The sequence below is a fragment of the Strix uralensis genome, chromosome 10 (genome assembly GCF_047716275.1).
Source record: "Strix uralensis isolate ZFMK-TIS-50842 chromosome 10, bStrUra1, whole genome shotgun sequence".
NCBI classification, from domain to species: Eukaryota; Metazoa; Chordata; class Aves; order Strigiformes; family Strigidae; genus Strix; species Strix uralensis.
In genome coordinates, this window is record NC_133981.1 from 19,716,067 (window position 1) to 19,736,548 (window position 20,482).

General features: G+C 42.9%; 1 protein-coding gene across 1 annotated transcript in view; it reads left to right on the forward strand.

Moving 5' to 3' along the window:
* The first annotated feature begins 1,393 nt into the window (after positions 1-1,393).
* The window catches only part of MAPKAPK3 (MAPK activated protein kinase 3), a 51,768-nt gene continuing 32,679 nt past the window's right edge, over positions 1,394-20,482 (forward strand). The window contains exons 1-2 of the mRNA XM_074879557.1: positions 1,394-1,548; positions 2,602-2,952. Coding sequence (XP_074735658.1) covers positions 2,728-2,952 — 225 coding nt within the window. The 5' untranslated portion in view covers positions 1,394-1,548; positions 2,602-2,727. The remainder of the gene's footprint in view (positions 1,549-2,601; positions 2,953-20,482) is intronic.

Here is a 20,482-nt window from a genome sequence, read left to right on the forward strand (position 1 = left end):
AGTGGGGCTGGGAAATTGGTGTGAGTGAGTATATTTCTCAAATTATAAAATACAGAAGAGAGCTGAGAGATTTAGAAGTTTTCTGAAGGGTCTGGCCCCCAGTGACTGTGAGCAAGAAAGAAGCAGAGATAGGAATTGCCATCTAGGACAAATAAAACGGCAGATACAGGCAGAAGCCGTGGGAAGGAAAGTAAGAGCAAGCTGCTGACTACAGAACAGCGTTACTGAAGGCTTGCAACCTGGGAGCTTACAGTTCTGCATACGTTTGCCTGAGATTGCCACAGTGGGAGGTGGTGCAAAACCTAAAAAGGCTGGAAGCCAAGCCTGAGAAGGAGAGGTTGGAAATAGCTGTGTTCCTCTGGGATTGGATTAGCCCAGAATAGGTGAACTGAATCAGGGGACCAGGCCCTCCAGTAGCTGAACTGCTGAAAGCCTGGAAGGGAAACCTGAGGCGGAATAGCTGTAGTGTCACATCACATGGCAATATACTGCAGTCTGCATCCTGCTAAGTTGAACTACTTTTTATCCCTTGGAGAAAGGACTCATTAGCCCTTTTAATTATTTTCCTAACCGCTAGAACTCCAGATGCCATTATGTTATGTAAAATGACAAATGTATTTTTAACTCGTAAAGCGTGTGAACTTTAAGCTCTTTCCAGTGATACAAATACAGCTCCATTTCAATGCATGACTCATCTTCACATGTAGGAAAAACTCAGCATTTCACATCCCTATAACTACACTCTGTGCACCAGCGATGAGCGACAGTTGCTGTGGGAACCATCACTTTTAATATCCTCACTGTGCATATGAAAGTGCAAAGAAATTCGGACTGCTTATTTGGCAGAAGAGGTCGCCTTTAGTAACGGCACCCACTATTTCGGTAGCCATGGCGCCTGAAGGACCGTAGTTTGCCCAGCATCGAGTCTCGGTGCTTTGCTCCATAGCAATGTCCTCACTGTTTAAAACAGGTTTTTAAGAGTGAACGTGTCAATCCTTTCCCCTTCCTCAACGGAGCGATCGGGGGGAAGGGCCGGCGGGCCTCCGCCCCCCCCCCGCCGCCACCGCGCGGGCGCGCTACGGCACAAGCCCGGAGCCGCCGAGGCAGCTTTGCCCCCCCCCCCCCCCAGCAGGGCCGTTTACCCCAATAAATGAATAACGTCGCCGCTGCCTTAAAAACACCGCCCCACGCGGGGGATGTTCCCCACCACCCGCTCGCCCTTCCCCGGGGAACCTGCCGCCGGGCACCGCCCGCCCGGCCCCATGCAGCCGCGGGGAGGAAGGGAGGTGGGGGGGGGCGGGGGGTGAGGCAGCTCCGGCCGGGGCCTCCGCTCCCCCCTCAGCGCAGGCGGGGCCCGGCCCGACCTGACGGCTTCCCCGGGGTGGGGTGGGGTCGGGCCGGGCCCCGCGGCGGGCGGCCTCCCCTCAGCGCGGGGGGGAGGCGGCGCGCACCTGCCCAGGGCGTCGGGGCGGGCCCAGGCAGACCCCGCCTTCCGGGACTCCGCACCGGGAAGCCTCGGCTGGGGCCGCGCCGCGCCGCCACAGGCAGGTAACCGTCCACCGGCGGGGCCCGGCGGCGGGGCCTCCCCCCCGCACTCCCACCCCGGCCGGTCCCCGGCGCCGCCGCCGCCCCCCTGCGCGCCGCGGGGCCCGCCTCGCCTCACCTCACCTCACCTCAGGGGTTTTCCCGCCTCGGGGCTTTCCCGCCTCCTCCTCCGCCTCGCAGCGTGGGGGGCTGAGGGAGCCGCCCCGCCGCCGGCCTCCGCTGCGGGAGCCGCTCCCTCGCCCGGGGCGGCTGTCTGCGGGGCGGGCCTCGGGCCCGCCACCCCCCTGCCCCCCCCCCCTGGCGTGAGGAACGGCCCGCAGCCTCCCCGGCGGCGCCTCGCCTGCTCGTGGCTCAGCCGTGCTAACGGGGCTCGGAGGCCCCGGCACCGGTATCTCCCCCGCGGCCGCGCTCCCGAGAGGCCAGAGGCCCTCTGGTCCCCAGCGGGGTCAGGCAGCTCCGAGGCTTCGGGAGCCACGCGGTTGCATCTCCATGTACCCGAGTTTGTGGGTGGTTTGATGGTCCCCGAAGTAACGCGGCACCTGCCCCTCGCTCTGCGGACCGGGGCCGTTTGGTAAGCGCTGGCCTGGCATCAGGTCCGATGCCTGCCCAGGCAGTGCCCCTGTGGGGTTTAATCCAGGTATTGGTGGTTCTCTTGTGTAACTTGGTGTCCAGGTGAGGCAGGGGACCGTTGCAGAGATTTCTACATAAAACGTTGAGGCAACAAGTTGTTGCTGCAGGTTTATAAGCTCCTTGAAGCGGAGGCTCTCTGTTCTGTTGTACAGAGCTTAGCTGAGTAAGACTTTAGTCCAAGACTCAGTGCAGGCACTTGTTGCAGCAAAAGCAGTAATTTATAACTGCAGACTGATAGTTGTGTATATTGGAACTGGGGCGACTGGTCTGTAAAGCTAAACAAAGTGTGCTTTCCTGAGGTGAACCTCCACTTTTGGTCTCTCTAGCACCTGGTCATCTTGTTAACAAAGGAAGAGGGGAAAGTGGTTAGGTGGGAGAACTGTTAGTTCGCATCAATTACTAACACTCGTTTACATTTTTACTCAGGACTAAATGGCGAGCAAATGGACTGTTTGAAGCACTGGGTTTGATCCCCTAAGAGGAGGGACTCTGCTGAGGATAACCCACAGGGAATCTGTTGGGTATCTCTGTAATCTCAGGCTCTTCCCTGATATGGAACAAAGTGCAGGTGAACAGGAATCCCAGCCAGAGAGTCATGTGGATAGCAAGAGCAGCGTGAAGTCCTTGCCTGGGGGAGCAGCCCATGTCAAACTGGAAATAAAAAAACATGCAGTTACGGATGACTACAAACTCTCCAAACGGGTGCTAGGGTTAGGAATCAATGGCAAAGTACTGGAGTGTTTCAACAAGGAGACAGGCCAGAAATGTGCTTTGAAGGTATGTAGGCTTTTTCTTTTTTTTTTTTTCCTTATTTACAATTTGGCGGCCAGAGTTCACTTCCAATGCCCTGTAAAAGCTACTTGTTCTGTTGCTTACATTTCACAGTGCTGTATGAAGACTTTGAATATGTGGAGACATTTGCTATTACTTACAACATTGTAGTCCAAACTTGAGTCTTTTCCAGAATATTCTGAGTTTCCAGAAGAATGTTATCAGCTGTGAAATTCTCGTGTTCATATTTAAAAGACAAAAAAGCGGGGGAGAGAACAGTGTCTTGGTGTGTTCTGTGAGAAAGCTTGCTAGATTTTGAATGAACCTATTATGCAGTATTTGGGGAGGAAACTGTTCTTGATCTTGTGCAATGAAATAGGCCTAAACGGGGAAGGATTTAAATGTTCATTGGTCTTCAGGCTTTCCTCCCTTTGAAGACTTTTCTTAAGGGGCATTTCCAGTTGTTTATTCACTTATTCTCTTTATTTTTGTGATCCATTTACAGAAGGGTATTACTTGGGAAAACACTGATTACACCAGTATGGCAAGTAAGTTTAGTAGATATTTATGGTGCTAAGTACCACTTAAGTAAATGGAGCAGTAACCATTCATTAGAGAACATAAAGCTTACCTGCCTTTTGCTCTGCAGCTTTTAAACTTGAAGATTCCCCTGATGCTTTTAAACCACATCCTTAGAAAAAAGCAGCCCAAATGAGAACCAGGATGGTTCTGTATGGTAAGGCTGAAAACCAGCTGAAGTAATTGTCATTTACTTAAGAATGTTACAGAGTCCTTGCTGGTGTTAATCTGATTAGTTGGGATGTCTAGAAGGCTTTCAGGTACCCTTCCTTTTCTTAAACCTCACACTCCATGTTTGCTGACAGCAGGATGTTTGCTGCTAGTGGTCAGCTGGAAGGTCTGCCAAGGTCTGGGTATGGTCTTACCTTTGCCAAGTAGAACTGCTGTCCCCAGCAAAGCCTTTGCGCTTTGACGGAGCAGACTGGAAATATCTGGTGGCTTTGTGTATTGAAAAGATTTTTAATAGAGGAACTAGAAAAGCTTATAATACAATAACGATGATAAATTCACGTTTCCAACACTCTCATTTTATCACACTGTTTTTTGAATTAGCTGACTCACAGAAATTTTTCATGGGGAAACTGGAGGATTTGGCAGACTTGGAAGTAGTGGGGTTTTGCACCTGCATAGAGGAGTGTCAGGTTTTTACAACTCTGAGGTGATCCATTAATCAGATCCTTCTGAAGTGCTATCAACATTAATTTCTATACTTAGCATACCGTGATGAAGGATAATAGTTAATATGAAGCTGTTCTGATGTTTCCGAATAGTTCAGCGGCTTTGTTGCTGATTATAGACCATTCATACTTCAAAGGTTTTGCAGTCATAAGGCCTGGAAGCATTTTAAAATAGAAGTTGCCATTTCAGAGCACAATCCAGGGGCAACAAGTGTGTTCCAGAGCAAATTCTGTAGCGCTGGAATCAAATAGGAGATGCATTACTATGGATACTAGCATCCGTAAAATATTTTTTTTAATTCAGCACTCAGAGTTGGGAGGGGGAGAAGAAAAGTAAAGTTGCTGTGCCCTGACGGTGTACTCTGCCTGATGGGGAGGAGGAAGCTGTAGTAGGGCCTCCAATACCAGTTTCTGTTTAGCACTGATTGAGTTGGCTGATTTTTTCAGAACTTTTAAAAATATCTTAAGGACTAAAACACCACCCCCCTTCCCAAGCTGGAGTTTTGTCATTAATGGCTAATATATCACTGAAATTATGCTTTATATGTGTTTGTCATCCTCCCCTCCCCAGCTGTGGAATGTGTGCACTTTTCTTTTGAAAGGAACAGAAATATTAAGATGTTTATGAGTTCTCTAGGGAGTTTAAATGGCAGATAATAGTTTGCTGCTTGCGTGTGTGTATTTCTTATCATTATGAGTTTAAGTGCTGAATAAAAAGTTAAATATGCAATTAAGTAAAACTGCCAGTAGCCCAGAGAGAATCCGCTATTCTCTCCAAAGATGGTCTAATGAGAAGATTACCCAACAAGGAAGGATAAAAACTATGCTTGGTTAATTGGCAAGAATAGAAAGATCTTTTCCTAGCCCTGAAGATATTTGCAAGGATGAAAATATTCAGAGGAAGTTTTTTCATTGTTTCTTGTGAAACGTGAACTGGGCCACGCGAATCCCAAATCTACTCCAGATGAAACTTCAGAGCAAACCATCCAGTCAAAACAGTTACGGAAAAGGGACAAGAAACTTGGAAAAAAAATGTTCAGATACAGCTTCAGTGCAGAATTCTCTGCGTAGGGACAATAGGGCCTTGACGCTTCTGCCTTGCCACTGCTCATACATCCTAGGTGTGATGGCGGGGTTATCATTTGCTTACAGGAATAGAAAGTGGAGGCTGATGAAGCTGTCACAGAAAAAACCCAACTGGTCTGACAGGTAAAGAGAAATGTGAAGATTGAATTGCAAGTCGAACAGGAAAAAAGGGTAGCTGGCTGTGTTTTTTCTTTTTCTAGAGGTTGCTTGTGCAGTATCCATTGAGATCTATGTATATTTGTGTAACAAATACTTCAGGTGTGAGTATGCTCACTGTAATCTACTCCTGGGAAAGGAAAAACATCATTCCTGCTGCCGAAGATAAAGCGTAATAGTCTGTTCCCCTTCACACCAAACTTGCCCATTAAAGCAGCTTCTGACTTGGCAGATGGCACTGCTTTCTGCCTGCAGGTTTTCTTTTATATGGGAACAAAGCCAGCACAGCCAGGATCTGGATAGAAATTACTCAATGGAAGGAATTTTAACTGAGGTACTCCAGAGGAAAGGACTGGAACAGGCAGAAACATTCATCCGCAGAGCCATGTGTCAGTCAAGCACTACATACTGTAGTTGGGAGGTCCCTGTTGTCCTCTTTAGTCTGTGTCCATAATTGGAACTAGTTAGAATGTCACTAATCATTCTAGAGTGGGAAAACACAAGACATCCTCTCAGAGATACTGCAGGGCTTTGGTTATTTTCCTGAAGTATTATGTGGCTTAGTTTACTCTGCTTGGCATTGTGATTTGCTACACACTTGTACAATATGCTGTCAGCTTTGTTTCCGTTAGATTGAAATGCCACACACATTGCTGTCCTGCTCCAGAAAATCTAATCTAGTTACTCACTTAAACACATAATGACATTTTGGCTGAACAGCACTGTTTCCAACTAGTGAGAATGCAGGGATTTAGAAAAGTAAAAGCATAAACAAAACTGCTGTGCAGGCCTGTGGCCTTCTAGAAGGCAACTATGTTTTAGTCTCTCTTCCTTACAAATAGAAAACCTTCTCAGATCTCTCTCCATAGTTGATCCAGAAATAGCGTCAAGTGAAGTCTAGTCACCCTTCTATATTTATCTCTTCTTTGTCAGTCTGCCCTCTTCTGTTCACTTTATCTTTGGGGCTAAAATTTAACCTCTACTCCTTTAACACTGCCATCAGCTTGAGTGTTCTCTGCTGTTTTTCACACTCCTCCCTGGTTTTAGGGAGAGGAGGAGGCCAAAGTAGCTGCCTACCTGTGAGGATAAATGTGGACTCCTGGGACTTGCCTTCCATTAAAAAAACCCAACCTACAGTTCCTTGTTCTTTCTTTCTTCCTTTTTCCCCCACTTTTTTTTTTTTTTCCTGGACACAAATTCCTGCTAAGTGGTGTCAAAATAATATTTCAATGCATTTGATGACATACTTTCTTTTTGTAAAAGATGGTAGAAAGGGCTCAGACAGAGTTTGATCAAGAAAAGAGAGCTACAGAGCATGCTGCTGGGGTATTGGGACTTCTCTGCATCTGCAGGTTCAGGATTTTAGTGGATGTTTCAGGATGTAAAAACAGTGTTGCATGTCGTTGGCATACCATTCACCGTCAGTAAACACGTGTTGCTTCTTTCCAGGAGAAGAAAAGGAAGGACAATTCAGGCATGGCAGCAAAACAAAGACCCTTGGAACTTCAGGAAAACAAAGTATATTGGTTATGAGCGTCTTGGTACCTTTGATATGAAAACTCTCCTGAATAATGGTGTAATAGTTGTAATGTGCTTCTCCGCTAAGCCCTGTGCATAGGCGGTGTATACTGCAGCTGCCTTCCAGACATCTGAGGCTTCTAGGTTAAGGCAGAGTATGTGTGAATGGACCTGCTAGTTCATAGGTCATATCCTCTAGAATAAATAGTGAATGAAGTCATGACCTGCCTCATGGAAAATGTCCTGTGCTGCTGAGTGCCAACAATACAGTATATGTCACTTACTGATTTGAAGACAAATAGGGTGAAGCCCGAAAGTTAAATAAAGCAAAAAGCAAACACAAAAATGAACAGGCTCCTTGCCTTTTAGATTTAAGGAATGATACAAATGGTGAATGATATAAATGATAATCATAGAGTAGGAGCCTCTACTGTTATGCGTAAGAATATTAGCATAACTTTGTGCTCAGAAGGAAGGAAAGCAGGTAATGGAGAAAGAAAGTTTGCAAAAAAATCTTTCCCAAAACGGTTCTTGGAAACCACGCAAAGGACTCTATAGAGACTGTTGTTCTGCTTTCCAAAGTGGAGTTGCTGTGGAGAAAGGTGGTCATTCTGCATAACCTTAATTTCATTTAGTCTTGACCTATGTTTCTGCCTCTCACTCAATTTTAATGTTTCTGATTATGTTAAGTAATGCTACATAATGTCAGTTAATTGCTGGATAGTCTGTTTTCAGTTAGTATACCCTGAAGTCAGGTCGTGATTGCTCACAAATGGGAGACTGTACAGTCCAAAGTACCTGTTTTGCAAGCTATCTGAATAACTGGTACTTTCAAAATACCCTGTTTATTGCCTGAAATAAGACCATGATCAGGGAAAAGAATGCAGCAGTGGAGAAGGCAATGCATACAGTGAAAGTGAAGGTTATTTCAGGCTGATGATTGATTGTAGAATAGGGAATGTTAACAGTCGTCTTAGATGCTATAGATTGCATTTTTAGAAGAGAAGAAAATCATGCCAGATTAGGAATGAAACATTTCAACATTTTTAGAATAAGGGAGAATAATGTACTAAACTAGAACTGTGGTGGGAATTCAGGGGAACCAAGTGTAATTGTTGGTTAGGGTGTGTGCAGGAGGAAGGAGCTCTTGCTGTACTGGAGAGATTGTATGTTTCAGGAGGAAATTAGCACTTTCTAGTGAAGTATTCTGTAGTTCCCTCTTACCTACCGTGTTTCCTGCAGCCTATTTATACTGATTTATCTCATGCTACAGTAAATTCAGTGTCAGGAACACAGCTGAGTATGAGTAATAAACTCCAGGAGCTATGTGTTGTAGATCAAAGCCAGATACTGTGTAGAATGAATATGAGTTCAGAAAAGTTCTAGTTAAATGGCAGCCCCAGTGTATGGAGGAGTACCTAAAATATGGATAGCATGAGACTGGTCCTTGAATTTTATCCTTCAGTGCCAGTCTTGATAAGTATTACATAAATATGCATAAAATACCTAAAATAACATTCAGTCGATTAAAAAGTGGGTCATTTCTGCTGCTACAAGAATTGTTTTTAAACCAGTGAGTCATTCAAGACCTGAGTCTTTGAGCACTTTGTACATATTTGGGCCAGAATGGCACCTTCCAGAATGTCAGTTGGACTAGTTAATTTAAAAAGGTAGACTTTATCAATTTACTTTGAAGATCTGACATTCCTGACTGGTCATCTTCTTATTTGAAATACAAGAAAATTTAAAAAAAAAAAAAAAGATGGGCTTGGTCTATAATAATAAAACTATGTGTAGTAAGTTCTTATTAGGTTCCATGGCAGTTCATTAAGCCTATGGAGTGCAAACAGAAAGGCAAATGCTATAAACCATTAAGTCATAGAATCATAGAAAGGTTTGGGTTGGAAGGGACCTTAAAGCTCATCTAGTCCCACCCCCCTGCCATGGGCAGGGACACCTTCCACCAGCCCAGGTTGCCCAAAGCCCCGTCCAACCTGGCCTTGAACCCTTCCAGGGAGGGGGCAGCCACAGCTTCTCTGGGCAACCTGTGCCAGTGTCTCTTCACCCTCAGTAAAGTATTTCTTCCTTCTATCTAACCTAAATCTACCCTCTTTCATTTTAAAACCGTTACCCCTTGTCCTATCCCTACACCCTCTGATAAAGAGTCCCCGCCCACCTTTCCTGTAGCCCCTTTAAGTACTGGAAGGCCTCTATAAGGTCTCCTTGGAGCCTTCTCTCCTCCAGGCTGAACAATCCCAAGTCTCTCAGCCTGTCCTCACAGGGGAGGTGCTCCAGCTCCCTGAACATCTTCATGCAGGTCCATGTCCTTCTCATGTTGGGTGCCCCAGATCTGGACACAGCACTGCAGGTCAGGGAGGGTCTCATGAGAGCACAGTAGAGGGGAAGAACCCCCTCCCTCGACCTGCTGGCCACACTTCTCTTGATGCAGCCCGGGACACGGTTGGCTTTCTGGGCTGTGAGTGCACATTGCTGGCTCATAGTCAGTTTTCCTTCCACCAGTACCCCCCAAGTCCTCCTCCTCATGGCTGCTCTCAATCCACTCCTCACCCAGCCTGGATTTGTGCTTGGGATTGCCCTGACCCATGTGCAGGACCTTGCACTTGGCCTTGTTGAACTCCATGAGGTTCACATGGGCCCACTTCTCCAGCCTGTCCAGGTCCCTCTGGATGGCACATCCCTGCCCTCCAGTGTGTCGCCCGCACCACACAGCTTGGTGTCGTCGGCTCAATCCCACTGGCCATGTCACCAACAAAGATGTTAAACAGTGCCAGTCCCAACCCCGACCCCTGAGGAACAGCGCTTGTCACTGCTCTCCACTTGGACATCGAGCTTTTGACCTCAACTCATTGACTGTGACCATCATGCTAATTCCTTATCTGCCGAGTGGTCCATTTGCCAAACCCACGTCTCTCAATTTAGAGACCATGATGTCACGCACGAAAGTGTCAAAAGCTTTGCACAAGTCCACGTAGATGATGTCAGTTGTTCATCTTAATAAAAAACCAAAACTATCTTGATGCTACTTTGCACCTTCTGTGTTCTCTTTTGGTCTGTCAAGCTGGCACAGGTTATACCTGACTTGTGTAGCAGCAAAGCGTGAGAAGGTCAAGGTGTGTTCCCCTGCCTTCACCCAGGTTCAAAGATCTGAGAAAGTATTATAGATAAATGTCTTCAACTGGGAGGAAGGTGATTAAAGGGAGAGCTGTGTGCATATCGGTCAGGCACGACTAATCACTTGACACCCTGTTTGGACTAGAAGACCCTTCTCTTTGTCTCTTCCTCCTCCCTTCAGAGTCTAAATCCTCCTATTCCATTTAACTAAAGTAAAACCTTGCTGATTCATGCTGGCTGGGAGTCTCATTACAGATAACTGGATTTTGCAAATCAGCTTTAGTTTGAGGGAACAATAAGCAAGAATTTTAAAGTTCAGTTACAAGACAAGTGTACTTCAGCCTCATTTACGTATGGTAATACCATCTAGAGGGATGCCCAAACTGGAAAAACCTGGTAACATCTTTATAATTTGGGAAGAATCAGGACCACACTTGAATGTCACAGCTCACGTGCATCTTTTTTTCCTTAGTGTATTTTTCTCTGTCTGTTGTAGCACCCTGTGTAAGAGCTGCCTGATCTGAGAATAAATGACTTCTCATGATAACTTGCTGCCAGCTAAGTCTCAACAGAAGAAAGAGATTATCTTCCTGCTGTGATAAAGTCATAGGAAGCCTAGAGAAGGAAGATGTCACTGTCATTGGGAGCAAGAGCCAATGTGAATTTGAGAAAGTTAATAGATTAATCACTTGCATATAAAGACTGTTTTGTGTTAATCTCTTAACTGTATACAGCAATTATTTTTTTCTAAAAAAAAAAAGATACTGACTTATTTACATAATCATATGCAACATTTTGCATCCCTGAATGTTTTTGCAGTTACTATTTGTTTGACCCTGAAAAAGTTCCCCTTTCTCATATGATGTGCATATGTTTCCTTGTTACGGAATTTTTGCATGTTAAATGTGTCTTTAGAACACCAGACTTTAGGTTCGTGTGTAATGTTCTAATAGCAACAATATAGCTCTCCGCATAGCTATCCTCATTTCTTTGGGTACAGTGGAGTTGTTTGAACTGTGTGCGTTGTGGCTCTTACACTGTAAGAAGACATGGAGACATTCATGCAAAGGAAAGTGGCAGAGATGTGGCCAGTACCGGAGGTGGAGAGTAGATGCCTGTTCACTTAATTGGAAAACCGTGAGAACTTCTTTCTGCCATCACTGGTGCAAGCTGGTGGTGCAGTCTGTCTGGATTAGAGTGTATAAACTGTGTGGATTGTGGTATTTTACACAGACTTCCTAAGTACTTAAAATGATTCAAAGCTCAGTAAATGAGATTAAGCTATAACGTTCCAGCATTTTAATACCTCAAGAGTGAAGGGGGAGAGAATTCTTGCTCAGCATGTAAATCACAGATGGCCTCCTAGTTTCTGAATCTTTGTAATAGAGGTATTTTGCACTGAAGCTTTCATGGCCTGTTTTAAGAGAGAAAGCAAATATTAAATTAGTGTCAAATTAATTTTTCCTCCAGAAAAAGTTTGGTTTCTGAACTTACTTAAAAAACCCAAAACGAACCACCCTGAATGTGCCATCTTTACGAGTAATTTCAGATGTTCTGGCTAAGGAGCCAATCTTATTAAAGTTGCACTGTTCACAGATCTTAAGTCTTGCCAGTTCAAACTCTGGCTCGTCTCCATGGGCTTTTTCCCAGCATTATTTTTTTTTTTTTTCTTGAATACTCTCTTAAGTACACAGGCTTCCAAGTAACAGGCCCTAAGGCAGCTCCTGGGATCTGAGTCAGCTAGGGCTGAGGATAGATTTATTAGCCCATTGTAAGGGGAGAGCTCAGAAAAACTTTTTTTTGTTTGGTTTTTTGGACAGCACTTCTGAAATATATAAACTGTTTGGAAACGGCAGGGTGTGGAGTGACTCATGCTCTTCATGCACTGAACTTTCTTGTGTGGTGAAATTTTGGCTGGGACGAGTAGTTTGCCTAGGTGTGAATCAGCTGTAAGCCTCATGAAAGCACTTCAGCGGTGATTTATAACTGCAGTTGGTTTCTATTGTACTGTGGGGTGGATTTGGTTTTTATTTTTGTTTTCAAAGGAAAACAGTTAAAAACTGGATAGGGAGCAGCCGCCTCGCACACCTATGTTCTGCGTGGGACTCTTGTGTTCTCCTTAGCACCAAATCTACCATATATTTCAGGGGTGAAGAGTCCTTAAAATCCCATTTGCACCACCCCAAGGCCTGGCGTTTGGTAGTGCCATAGCTGCCAGCGTTCTCCTCGCCAGGAGTTCTAATGACAAGAAATTTACTTGCCTCTAATGACAATCCTTTTCTTGCCTCATTTTTAACCAGAAATGTATTTATTTATTTTTCTCGTAAAGGATTAATTTCTCTCGTGGCCTTATTCCTTTTTCCCACGTGTTGCTTTTAGTCAATGTGCCTTTGTCAAAAGCAGTCTGGTTTCCACAGCAACGCAGTTGTTAACACCAAGGATGTCAGTGCTCGAAGGTAGGGAGGGGAGGGGGCTGCATTTTCTGGCTCAGCTGCCTCGCCACGGTAGAGGCCCTTGCTGCAGCCACGCTACAGTACAACGGTCTCCATTGTCTTTGTGAAGAGTAAAAGCCTTTCATTTTGTTCTACTCTTCCCTTTCCAATCAATTTACAGTCAAAATTTGAGGCTTGGGAGGGTGGCGGGGCTTGATGGTTCCTTGATGCTTAAAAGCTTCCTGTTCTTTCAAGCCTTCTGTTCTGAAGGGCGCTGCTCTGTTGTCTGCTTTTTGAAGAGTGTTTCTGTGAACAAAATAGCACTTGCATACATGCAAAACCTGTGGCAGTGAGTTTGTGATAAAGGAGAGTAGAGCACTATTTATTCTGACCCATGTTTAATGTCTGCTTATGAATGATAACATGAAAAATGATCAGTCCTTTTGCCTTGCCCAGTAATGTGAAACCTCCTCCAATTAAACCTGCTCAGATGGGTTTTCTGAGGCACCCATCCCCTTAGGGTGGAAACTAAGCCTCGTGCCTACTGACCTTGGAAAATTGCATTGTTTAAAAGTATTTTCTAATACACAGTTAACCAGTGAAATTCATTGCCTTGGGAGCTGAGTGGTAGTGATGCTGTGAAGATCCTGAGAGAAAAAGCACTTCTCTGAGTATTGCAAATGTGAAGAAAACATTTGTTTCAATACACTGTACAAATTTGGCTGTGTTCTTCTAGATCCTGTTGTTACACTTCAGAACTACAAAACTGTCAGGATAAGTAAAGAAACTTTGAGCTTCAGAAGGCATCTTACCGCTTCTCTTGCGTTAAGCGTATTGCTGCTGCAGGTGTAAAATACCCGCCTGTCCGTGGAGAGGGAGGTGGAGCTTCAGTCTCAGCTTGAGATAGCTGTAGCTCTGGGTGATGCCCATCGCTTGCCTAACAGTTTCATGTAAGGGTGTGTCTTCCTGGGCAAGTTGTTCTTGTCTAAACTAGGGTGTAAACATATAGTGAAATAGATTTTTCACAACAGCTATTCATATTTAAATCCCTTTTTTTTTTTTTTTTTCCTCTTAGGGAGACCAGGGCAGGAAAGCGCTTTTATCAGACTTGGGCCATGGAAATTCAAACACTATGGGGTTGTTGAAGCTTCTTTTCAAGCACTTTCTGCTGCTTATTTTCACTTTTAATAGAAATTACTGTAAAAAACAACTGCTGAAGACAGTTAAAACCAGAAGCTGAAACTTCAGAGAAATGGGAATGTAATGCATTAAACTGGCTCAAATACAGATGATGTCATGTACCCAAATGCAGATATGGTTTTAATGGTTTTGGATGCCTATTAATGACTTCTAAATACTAAGCTTTGTCTCTACAACTTAGAATAGAATCGCAAGCTGCTTTTGATAGCTGGTTGTTTTCTTACTGTTTATTTATGTCACTTTCTTAACAAGTATTTGGCTCTGTGTTGGAGTTTGTGGTACACAAGTCATTCTTACACAGGCCAAAATCTCTGGATAGCTGTCTTGTCTACTGGAATTAGATGTTTTGCCAGGTTTATCACGTTTAGTCAGGTTTAGTTCAGTTGATTATGTTTGGAAACCTACGAAGTGGCATCTCACAGGATTTCCCTCACCAGAGTGCAGGGAAGCAGAGTGACAGAGTGAGAGTGGTGGATGAAGAAAGGTTAATTAATTTAGAAACAGTCTCAGTTCTGGTGGATTGGTATTGAGTAGAATTTTCCTCCACTCTCTCAGCTCTGTAATAACTTTTTCCTGTTGCTGAGATGCTGTGATTAAAGGCCTGTTGAAGGTGGAGGGAGTGTGAGAGTGACTTTCAGTTCCGGTTGCATTTCAGAAACCGAGATTGCCGGGCACACCCCTGTTTTGGCAGGTGAGTGTGACTGCCTTGACTTGGGCTGGCCTGTGTGCCTGTTACTGTTGAAAAATGGGACATGACACTGAAGATCTACAAAAACTAACCTCTTACCGCAGTAGGGAGGAGGAGAAAACAGCAGTATACATTATTGATAAAAGACTTTATACAAGAGCAATTAATTCTGAGTCTTTCCCACCTCTCTGCTGTCTGAATCATTGTTGTGGAGGTGTGAGAGAGGGTGAATGACTGCAGTGTTGTGTGTTTGTGCACAATAGCCAAGTCTCACAGGGGAAATATGAAGAAAGTTCTCACAAGTGTTGCTTCAATAAAGCATCCAACACAGCAATAATAATTTTTTTGTTAAATCAAAATACTCCAAACTGGTTCTTGGTATCTGTGAATCTTGATTTTTGGTAATATGAGCTAATAACCGTGTAGGACTGTTGAGTTTAAAAACTAAAGCAGGAGTTTGCCTGCATCCTACGACCAAAGGAGAATGTTTCACTGGATGGCAGTTTTGGAGAAGGAGAATGGTTTGAGCTGGAAGCCTGTGTAGAGCCAGTGTGAGAATGGGCTGTGTGACAGTCCTCTAAGGATAGGATGGGAAAGCATCTATGATACTGCTGAATGTGGAGTTTCTCACACGTCATCTTTACCATCTCTCCCAAGCTTTAAAGGTCATGAGGAGATTGGTGTTCTCTGTTGTTGTTTATGTAAACCTTCTACACTCAAACATCTCAGGCCATTCAGTCTGCAATGACTTTGCACTGTGCAGTGAACAACCATTTTCTAACACAAGACATGCGTGTTCCAGATACAATTTCTTCTCCTTTGTTTCTTGAGGATGCTCTGACTCAGCAGACCAAAATGGTCATTTCTGTCTTAAAATTGATCTACCGACCTGCATTTGAGCAAGTTAAAATAGAGATGACTTGGTAGGGGAAGGTATTGTTGATATCTCTGCTAGTCACCAACTTCTCGCATGCACAAGACGTGGTGTCCTACATCACTGGGGAACATTGCACTATTTTATATTAAAAATTAATAACATCGATGTGTTCCATCTTCACTTGGTTTCCTGCTGCGTAGAGGATTACCAGTAGACAACTGCATGTCATTACTCCTTTATGTGCACAAGAACATTAAATGCTCTTTGGTTAAGATTAGCACTGTTAATAGATTATTAATACGAATCAAGGTTCTGTTTTATGATTGTTTCTTATTACCCAAAGGTTCCTCACCTTCTCTGAAGGACGATATCTTTCAAAGCTCCCTAGTGCATCAGGTTTTTTTATAAAAGAGTTCACCAGAGTAGAACTCCCTCAATTTCAACTACTTAACTTGAAACAATTCAAAGGAGAAATGACATTTCTAATGTGATGACCCTACTGAGAAATCAGGCTGCATTGAGTTGTCTTAAGCTGTCTGTTCAAGCCTTCAAATACTACTTTAATTAAAAAATAAATTAACTTTTGTCAGATAATTTACACTTTCATACCACATTTACTCTAAATCTGCAAGTTATTCATTGAAATACCTTATACTTTTGGACTGTAGTCAATCTTTAGATTCCTATGCACGTTTTGTTGCATGATCATACAGAAATCTGGGCTGATGTTTTGCATTTCAGCTTGCATCTACACAGAGTGATTGGTGTCCCTGTTAAAAAACTGCTGGGGATTTTCTTCTTTTCTATTTGCTTTTTAAAAATGGGTTAATTAAATTTGTAAAGCATTTTCCTAAACTAATAAATAGAATCCTATGTGGATTCTGAGCTGTGTGTTACTGTGTGTGTTGGTCACTAATTACTGCCACTGAGACATCAGGAACAATGATCTCGTTTCCAGTTCGGGATGACTGATTGCCATTAATGGTTTGTAGCTGACTACTTGTTTTGTAGGGAATGTTTCTAGGGAGCCCAAAAGCAGTATTCCTGGGACCTGTGACATCCTCCTTCATGCCTGGGAGAACTTCATCTGCAAATACTCATTGTTTTGTGCTTTCATTCAGTTTATTCCATGCTTCTTAACTTTTGTCTTCTGGGTAATCAGGGCAGAAGTTGATTCCCTTCTCTTCTATCCCCACCTTTTTCTGCTATTCACTCTCTGGAAGGATTACATTTTAACTGCTAAATGTCAGTAAATGTCAATTTTTCCTTCCACCTCAAAAGCTCCATTTTATTATTAAAAATTATATGAGGGGAAAGTAATCTGTGAGACATCACTCTTCACAGTTTTTCCCTTTTTCTTCTCTCAGATCCATTTAGCATTCAAAAAATAGAAACTGTATTTCTGAAGTATGATTACTGTTAATCTTTCTCTAATCTACTAAATTTGGAGTTTTCAGTATCTAATTTTTCATTTCATAAGATATACACTGAAGAAGAAAAAAGTAAAATTGCTTTAAAAATAAAACAAGTATTTACATTTGAACTTTTTCTGAGGCCAGGTAGAAGTATATTATCTCTTTGCTTTTTCTTTACAGTTGATATATTCCCCAATTAGTTTTTTATTCCTTTTTTTTTTTTTAACTAATTATATAGAAATGTAAGCTCTGATATGCGTCTCCTGTTTTCTGAAATCGTAGAGCTTGTTAGCTCAAAATAAAATACATTGTTTTGCCCTTTTTGCATGTTTATATATATATCTTTGTGTGAGAACATGAGAGCCAAAATTTATATTATTTAGAAAAAGGGGAACAAATAAACATTAATTACTGGGAACTGTAGCCCACTAGAGGCTTGTTAGTAACCACAAATATATAACAAAATCAAACTTGTAGGATGAGTAACTAAAACAAAAATGTTAGATTCCTTTCTGCCTTTTTTTCTGAAAAGTCTGTTGGAGTTTGGCTTGAATTAAGAATTCAGTTTTGGCCCTATATTTGTTTTCTCACTGACTGTGAAAATAGAAGTCAGTAAGCATTGCCATTTTCAGGAAATACTCAGGCTTCCATGCATAATATAAATCAACTAGATAGGAAAAAGTAGTCCCAAAATCGGCCGCATGCCGATTCAACATAACTGCACTGCATTTGTGCTTCTGATGACCCTACAGTAGCCCAAGCTTCTCTGATTTAACACCAGGACCATGAGGTCTATGTTCCAATTTCAACATTTACATTCTCCTGTATATCCACACAGGATTATAATTTACATCTTAAAATCTGCCAAATGTGTGAGGAGAAAAATTTGGATAGATGAGGATTTTACTCAGCAGGATATACCGAATTTTACTTAGTTATTTTGCTTGATTTAAGGACTCCTATGGGAGACTTGGAAGAGCTGTGAGGCGTGCTTACCCAGTACTTCTACTGTTTGGCCAGAGTACTTTTTACACGCAATTGTTACTTTTATGTGCAATTTTAACAGGCTTGGAGACCACTGGGGAAGTGTCCCCTGTGCCTGCCTCCCACTAGGCTGTATTAAGGGTATGTGTGTTGTGCTGCACAGCATGGCAGCCTACCTGCAGAGCTGTTCTGGGATAAACAGCACAGTCACTGCCCCAGCACGACTCCCTGGGAAGGACAGGCTTTCATTACACAAGAAGGAGGGAGTATTCTGGGATGTATGTATCTGTTCTTCCAATGCACGTGCCCTCCACTAATCTGAATTTTCCTTGATACGTAGTCACATAAGTCCTCCGGGGTGGCATCTCCCTTACAACCTCCCAGATGGCTTCTCTGGTGAGGTGACTCAGGTACTAGGGTGAGGGCAGGTAAGTTGATAAGGATGATACAGGATGATGACCCCACAGATGATAAGGATGAGCCCAACTCAAGCTCTTAGTGTGAGGGCTGTAACCTGAAACTGAATACAGGTATCAAAGACTGTAGTCTCCTGTAACCTGAAGTTACAGCATCTCATTCCGTGCTAGCAGTAACGATTTATATAGTGTCTGTAGCTAGCTGACTGAAAACACGAGCCAACTGTTAGCACTGCCTTCCAGGAAGCTTGGCTGCTCCAAGAGCTGCTTCTACGCATTGTACATCAGCCTGCTTCCCCTTTCTTCGTGTCTCTGCTGGAGCAAGAAACATAAGTATTATAAAAAGCCTACAATAGAATTGGGCAAATATTCTCAGACTTCTTTAGCTTGACCACATTTATTTAAAATTATTTTCTATTCTTAAAATGTCATTTGTTGTTAATTGCCCCAAAAGTAAGGAAGTGTGAAATAAGTATCTTCTAACTTTTCACCCATTTTATTGTTAGTTTGAAATGGGAGAATAGGAGGCAGCAAATTACTTATCCACAGAATTTGTATGACAAATAAGAAATAAGGCATGCAAACGATGTAGTAGTGCCCAGTAGAACTGAGGAAAATAAAAACAACAAACAACTAATAAGTATACTGGGATTGAAAGACATAATGGTCACTGCTGAAAGAGGAGCGCAATCAGATAAAGGAGTCGTAAGAATTATTGATTTTATTATTTTAATTAAAATAAACCAAAATCAGAGTGGTGGAAAATTACATATTTTTTTTAGAAGCAATGTAGTGACAATTTTGTGTAATATAATGGTGAAATAAAGATAATGCCTAGTTTTGATTATTGGATTGAGCAGGCATTAATGAAGTTAGAAAGTCTTTTATTCAAGTCTCTGGTTCTTTACTATACCTAGTCTTCCTAGAAAAATGAGGCTGAATTTGAACAAAGCAAATGAAGAAGTTACAGTAAAAGATGCTGAGGGTTCTGTTATGTCATTGATTCCTCTGTTTTTGTAAATTAGTTTCAAGCAGAAGTGAAAGGTACAGAATAATAACAAAGTAATCAATACGGTGTTACAAAATCAAAACAAAGCAAAGGCATGTAGCTTTCTAGAAGATGGGAGAAATAGGCAGAAGTAAAATATTGAAAATTATGCAGAGTGATACTTGAGTACAAGTTTGTTCCTTTTGGGGATTAATTAATGACAGCACAGCAGCATTTTAAAAGTTTAAGAACTTTCTGTGCAGCTGCACTTGGAGACCCTCAGTTATATTTAGCTCATCAGGTGCGTTTGCTACAATAGTGCTGGTGTTGCGACTACTTAATGTGTGGATGGAACTACCATCTGCACCCTGCAGATTTCAGCATCAAGTGACAGATACTGCCTGTCAAGAAAGTCGGGGAAACATCAACTATCTGAATTGTTTCAAGAGTAGATCGTTCTGGATAATGGGTGTTTGCAAGGGTGAGCAATGATGAAAGCTGAATATGTGCGGTTTCAAGACAGCATCAGGAAAAGGCATCTCAGATAAAATACGGATTACTTTTCTGATGTAATTAGCTTCTCAGGCAGTATCAGAGTCAACTGTGGAAAGAAACAAGAATAACCACCAAAGTCATTGTCCTTGCTCAGGCAAAATATCTGTTAAGAAGAGAGTGGTTTATCTTGGTGAAGACATCAGAACTGTGACTAATGTGACAAATCTTGTGTAAAAAGAAAAAATAGAAATCAGGAAAAATTATGATATTGTGAGGTCAATGCTATGAGTGCTTTTATGGGGGAACTCTACTGTGCCTCTGGAAAGACACAGCATTGGGCCAGACAGAGCACTTGCCTGCGGGCAGGGCTCATAGCTTAGTTTCCTGGTGGGATTGCCTTGATCTGTGTGGCCTCTCTCATCTTAATATTCTGACAGACTTGAAGGATGGTATTTCCTGTGCTGAACAGAAATAGTTTTGCAAGAGTTGTTTTGGCAGAAATTTTTCAGCCATTTCCAGTAGTAAGACTAGAGGAAAAACTTGTTTTGCCTACATAACATACAAATTAAGTTTCTAGTGATTTGCCTGCTACTTGGATTTGAAGTTCACTGAGGGATGAATTTTGTTCTGGGAGTGCCTTGCTCTGACACCCTTAAATTCATCCCAAATTTAGCCAAATTCTAAATCTTTAATGGTCATTAGAGGTGTGTTCAGCTTTAACAGCTGACTTTCCCAAAGTGCTGGGCGTGCCGCAGACTACAGAGGAGCAGTTATTTTCCAGGGATTGAATCCCTGTGGTTCTGAAATCTATCCCAGCTCTGGACAGAGGTACTAAGAGAAGCAGTCTCTAGTCTGGGCCTTTGTCTCTTCCACTGTCCCTAGAAGCACAGAGG